At 47.4% G+C, this 6,085-nt stretch overlaps 1 protein-coding gene across 1 annotated transcript in view; it reads left to right on the top strand.

The window, feature by feature from the left end:
• Positions 1-2: 2 nt before the first annotated feature.
• Positions 3-6,085, top strand: part of FREM2 (FRAS1 related extracellular matrix 2) — a gene marked incomplete at its 5' end in the record, with an annotated part of 122,187 nt that continues 116,104 nt past the window's right edge. The window contains one exon of the mRNA XM_005420840.2: positions 3-4,383. Coding sequence (XP_005420897.1) covers positions 3-4,383 — 4,381 coding nt within the window. The remainder of the gene's footprint in view (positions 4,384-6,085) is intronic.

Raw genomic sequence — 6,085 nt, 5'->3', positions numbered from 1 at the left:
CGAACCGCTCCCGGGTGCCGCTGGTGGCCGAGCTGCGAGAGGCGGCGGGCGGCGGGGCGCTGCTGAAGCGAGAGTACTTCCAGGTGCTGGTGCGGATCCGCGCCGGGAGTGAGAACGTGGCCCCCAAACCCAGCTTCTTGGCCATGCTGATGATGGAGGTGGACCAGTTTGTGCTCACCGCCCTCACGCCTGACATGCTGTCAGCTGAGGATGCGGAGTCACCCCCCGATCTACTGCTCTTCAACATCACCTCTCCCTTTGGTCCTGGCCAAGGCCACATGGTCAGCACGGACGACCGGAGCTTGCCTGTCACCTCTTTCAGCCAGCGGGATGTGCGGGAGCTGCGCATTGCCTATCAGCCACCCATGGAGGACTCCGATCGAGAGAGGCTCTTTGAGCTTGAACTGGAAGTGTTGGACCCAGAGGGTGCTGCCTCGGAGCCCTTTGCCTTCGTGATTGTGGTGAAGCCCATGAACACTCTGGCACCCGTGGTGACCCGCAACACTGGTCTCGTGCTCTACGAGGGGCAGTCAAGGCCTCTCTCAGGCCCAGGTCCCAGCCCCAACCTGGTGGTCAGTGATGAGGATGACCTTGAGCAGGTGCGGGTGAGTGTGGTGGCAGGGCTGAGGCATGGCCACCTCACTCTCCTGGAGGACACTCCAGGACCTGCTGCCCCTCGTAAACACTTTACAGTGGCTGAGCTGGCAGCAGGCCGAGTCATTTACCAGCACGATGGCAGCGAGTCTCCGCTCAGTGACAACCTTGTGCTGCGGCTGGAAGATGGTGGCTCTCGCCACCGTGTTGAGTTCCTTTTCCCCATTACCCTGGTGCCCACTGATGACCAGCCACCCCTACTTAATGCTAACACAGGGCTTGCCATGGCTGAGGGTGAAACAGTGCCCATCACCACCCGTGCTCTTAGCGCCACTGACATTGACTCCCAGGATGCCATCCTGCTCTTCACAGTGGAGTCTGGCCCCACAGCTGGGCAGCTCCTGCTCCGTCAGGCACAGCCACCGCCTGGCTGGGAAGAGGAGGAAGAAGAGGAGGGCTTTTCTTGGAGGAAGGTGCCAGGTGTAGCAGGGAGTTCCCTCATCTATGAAAAGCCAGTGAGAGAGTGGCTGCAACAGGACATTGTGGAAGGGCGTCTCTTTTACCACCACTTTGGGGCTCACAGCCCTGGCCCTGGGGTTGTGTTGGACCAGTTCACCTTTAGAGTCCAGGATGACAATGACCCACCCAACCGCTCTGGACCACAGACTTTTGTGATCAGGGTACATCCTGTAGACAGGTTAGCCCCAGAGCTCCATAGCGGCAGCAGCCTGCATTTAATCGTTGCAGAGCAGCAGGTGACCCCCCTGCGCCGGAAGCACTTGTGTTACACAGATCAGGACTCAGGGGACCGGGAGCTTCGCTACACAGTAATCCAGCCCCCCACTGACACGGACTCCAACCACCCTCCCGAGGCTTTTGGAGCACGCCTTGGATCCCTTGTGCTGACTGAGGATCACTCCGTGGAAGTTACGCATTTCACCCAAGCCCAGATCAACCATCACAAGATCTCCTACCGTCCCCCACAGGAGGAGCTGGGGGTGGCTCCTCATTTGATTCAGTTTCAGTATCAAGTGCAAGATGCAGCTGGCAATGCAGCCAAAGGGACTTTCACCATCTACCTGCAGCCTGTGGATAACCAGCCTCCCGAAATCACTAATACTGGCTTCACTTTGCCTGAGGGAGGCAGCCATGTACTTAGTCCAGCGGAGCTGGATGCCAGTGACACGGACACTGAACTTGCCCGTCTCAGATTTATCCTGACCCAGGCTCCTCGGTATGGCCAGTTGCAGCTCTCTGGGTACAGTCTGGTTCCAGGAGGCATCTTTGGCCTGGAGGATATCAGACAAGGGAGAGTGGTGTATGTGCACAGCGGAGCTGAGACCAACAGTGATACCTGCAGGCTTGATGTGAGTGATGGGGTTCATTTTGTGCCCATCATACTGAAAATGAGTGTGCACCCAGTCGATGATGAGGTTCCTACGCTACGATTGCCCCCAGGCACTCTTGGTTCCTACCTCGATGTGCTGGAGAATGGTGCTGCTGAAATCACTGCTAATGTCATCCAGGGCACGGATCAGGATACAGATGACTTTATGCTGACCTTCATTGTAGAGGATCCTCCTCAGCATGGGAGCATCCTGGTTCAAGGAGTGCCTGCAGAGAGATTTTCCCAGAGAGATCTGCTGGATGGTGCTGTGGTATATGCTCACACCGGTGGTGAAATAGGCCTTCTGCCCAAAGAGGATGCTTTCAACCTTACCTTGTCTGACCTCTCTGAGAAGTGGCATGTCAGGGGCAGTGTTGTTCAAGGAGTTTCAGTCTTGGTGACCATTCTTCCTGTTGACAGTCAAGCTCCAGAAATTTTTGTGGGGGAGCAGTTCATGGTGACGGAAGGTGACAAGCAGGTCATTACTCTTGCTCACCTCAGGGCTGAAGATGTGGATACTCCTAGTGATGATATACTATGCACAATTGTTGCTCAGCCCACATCTGGGTATGTAGAGAACATCTCTCCTGCCCCGGGATCTGAAAAATCCAGGGCAGGTGTAGCTATAAGTGCTTTTACCTTGAAGGACCTCCGTCAAGGGCACATTTTTTATGTCCAGAGTATACATAAGGGTGTAGAGCCTGTTGAAGACAGATTTGCTTTGCGCTGTTCTGACGGCATTAACTTTTCCCAGAGGCACGTCTTCCCCATCCTTGTTGTACCGATCAATGACGAAGAGCCTGAAATCTTCCTGCGAGAGTTTGTTGTGATGGAAGGCATGAGCCTGGTGATTGACACCCCCATCCTTAATGCAGTTGATGCGGATGTCCCTGCTGATGAGTTAACATTCACAATCACCAGGCTTCCCAGGCACGGCCACATTGTGAACCAGCTGGTCAATGGAACTGTCCTGGTGGAGAGCTTCACCTTGGATCAGATAACAGAGAGCTCCAGCATTCTCTATGAACACGATGATTCTGAGACCAGGGCAGACAGTTTTGAGGTGCAACTCTCAGATGGTAAACACACCGTTAGGAAAATGGTACCCATCATTGTTATACCTGTAGATGATGAGACGCCCAGAATGGCCATCAATGATGGTTTGGAGATTGAAATAGGGGAAACTAGAACTATTAATAACAGAATATTGAAGGCTACTGATCTTGATTCTGAAGACAAAACCTTGACATACATTATAACTTATGGGCCAGGACAAGGCCTCTTACAGAAAATAAAGCCTTCAGGTGGAGTTGAAAATATCACCTGGGGAATGAACTTCACCCAGGATGAAGTGGATAGAAATTTGATTCGATATGTGCATTTTGGCCAACAAGGAGTTCGTGATCTTATCAAGTTCGATGTGACAGATGGAATAAATCCTCTCATTGACCGCTACTTTTATGTGACAATAGGCAGCATTGATATTGTCTTCCCAGATGTCATCAGCAAAGGAGTTTCTCTGAAGGAAGGGGGGAAGGTGACCCTTACTACTGATTTGCTTAGTACCAGTGACCTGAATAGTCCAGATGAGAACTTAGTTTTCACCATTACCAGACCACCTGTTCGTGGTCATCTTGAATGCACAGATCAGCCTGGGGTACCCATCTCCACTTTCACTCAACTCCTGTTAGCAGGCAATAAAATCTATTACATTCATACTTCAGAAGATGAGGTGAAAATGGACAGCTTTGAGTTTGAGGTGACTGATGGCTATAACCCTGTGTTTCGTACTTTCAGAATTTCTATCAGTGATGTGGACAATAAGAAACCTGTTGTCACAATCCATAACCTGGTGGTGAGTGAAAATGAATACAAACTGATAACCCCATTTGAACTGACTGCAGAAGACAGAGATACACCTGATGCACTGCTAAAGTTTATCATCACTCAAATACCAGTTCACGGCCAGATCATATTCAATAACTCCAAACCTGTCACCACCTTCACTAAACAAGATCTGAATGAAAATCTAATTAGCTACAAACATGATGGCTCAGAATCAGTTGAGGACAGTTTCTCTTTCACTGTTACAGATGGCACTCATACTGATTTCTATGTTTTCCCCAACACTGTGTTTGAAACAAGGAAGCCTCAGACTATGAAGATTCAAATAATGGCTGTGGACAACAGTGTTCCTCAAGTTGTAATAAATAAGGGTGCTCAGACTCTCCGTGTTCTGGCCACAGGTCACATCGGGTTTCTGATTACCAACAAAGTTCTCAAAGTGGAAGACAGGGACAGTTTACATGTTACTCTTAAGATCAGAATCACAGAGGGTCCGCGCCATGGCTTCCTGATTCACCTGGGGAAAGGCAACCATAGCATCAGCCAGTTCACCCAAGGTACTATAACACTTCATGTCCTTTCTTTAGATCACTGGAAACATTATTTCTCATGCTAAACTCTATAGTAATTGATGGGAGAAACATTCCAACAAAGAGCTTATTTAAAATGGCTTCATAATGTTTTACATATGTTTGTTTTTTATTACATCCGTGACAACTTTAAACAGGAAATGTGGTCTGCTGGGTAAATACTGATTAAAGGAGCTTCATTTCTTTGGATAGCTTTTTCCAAATAACTGGGATTTGCACTTTCTGTCAGTCACAGTGATAAAAGTTTAGATAACAGAATTGGGCTGTACATCTTAAGAGACAGTGCTTTTTTAACCAGTTTTATTTAGAAAATGCTATGGGAGTGGCCAAGTAGCCATTATTAACTAATGGCTTGGGTATCAGTTGCTGTACAGTCTGAGCACACCTAACTGTAAAAGCAAAATCCTTTCCCCACCAGTGGGAGATAATATATTATGAGTGTATTTGTTAATTACACAAATTAACTTAATTACACAAATCTTTACCACAAGTGTTTGTGGTAAATTAAAAGGTAATGTAAGCATTTAAAAATTATGTTAGTGGTACTTACTTTTTACATGGCACTAAAACATTCAGTGATATAAATAGGGCAAAAACCACATGTGTCATATATTCTGAAATAAAGCCTCAACCCAAGGCTGTGAAGTAACTTTAATTGAAATGGGAGCATTAGCTATTCTCTGGAGAATTTTCCATGTTACTTTACAATGACTTAATGGCTAGTTAATTAACAATGAAATTAGGGTTTTTTTGCAGCCTTCTGCAGCTGTGGAATGAGCAAACAGCACCAACAGCATGGACACTCAGAGTTAAATGGGCCCAGCCAGGCTGGGCTGTGTGGTTGGAAAGGCTTGAGATGAGCACTTGCAGTTGGCTGTGTTTCATTTCACAGAGCCCATACTGGTACATATCCATGTTACAGTCTTGGCTGTAGCCATGTTCTTGTCAGATATACCAAATCTTTCAAATAGGCCCGATGAACTTTGCAATGGCTGAAGTGTCTTAAGTTTTGCAATGCTAGTGCAAAAAAGAGGATGAGAGAAGACCAAACTGTCAAAGCTTTGGGGACCACCACAGTTCCTTAAGTGTTAGGCTTCAGTAGTGAACTGTGAGTAATATTGAGAATGTTGTCAGAATATGTGAGAAACAAGAGAGAAAGGGAGTGAGCAAATAAACAGGTTATCACTTATTTTAGTGGGTTTTCTCTTACATTGAAGAATGTGTAATTATTGAACAGGTGTTCTTTGCAAGCAGAGGAACAGTGATATCCTTTTTTTTTTTGAGGATGTGTAGCACCTGGGAGAAGTACATATTCCATTTCCTCCTGTGCCATGTGGCCAGGTGTACATTTGTCGGATGACCAAGATGAAGTTGCTACTTGGCTTTGAATTGGCTGTCCAACCACATGGCCTGAAGGCTGTCTTAATATCCTGGGGCTGCCCAAGCTGAGTAAGAAGCATGCAGCCCTTAGGAAAGGTTGGTTTTAAAGCTAGTGAGGATTCCCAGAAAGTGGTGTAACTTCACAGTTTCACATACAGCACAAACGCTCTTATTTTGTGTTGGATTGAAGAGTGTTTATAAGAAATACACGTTTCTTCAATAATATTGGCCTTTGAGATGGTCATGCTTATGCTACACTGAGACAAATAATTGTCTAATGTTCAGGGCA

Source organism: Geospiza fortis, unplaced genomic scaffold (genome assembly GCF_000277835.1).
Source record: "Geospiza fortis unplaced genomic scaffold, GeoFor_1.0 scaffold194, whole genome shotgun sequence".
In the NCBI taxonomy this organism is placed as follows: Eukaryota; Metazoa; Chordata; class Aves; order Passeriformes; family Thraupidae; genus Geospiza; species Geospiza fortis.
The sequence above is the reverse complement of the archived record's forward strand: the minus strand, read 5'-3'. Positions and strand labels throughout refer to the sequence as shown.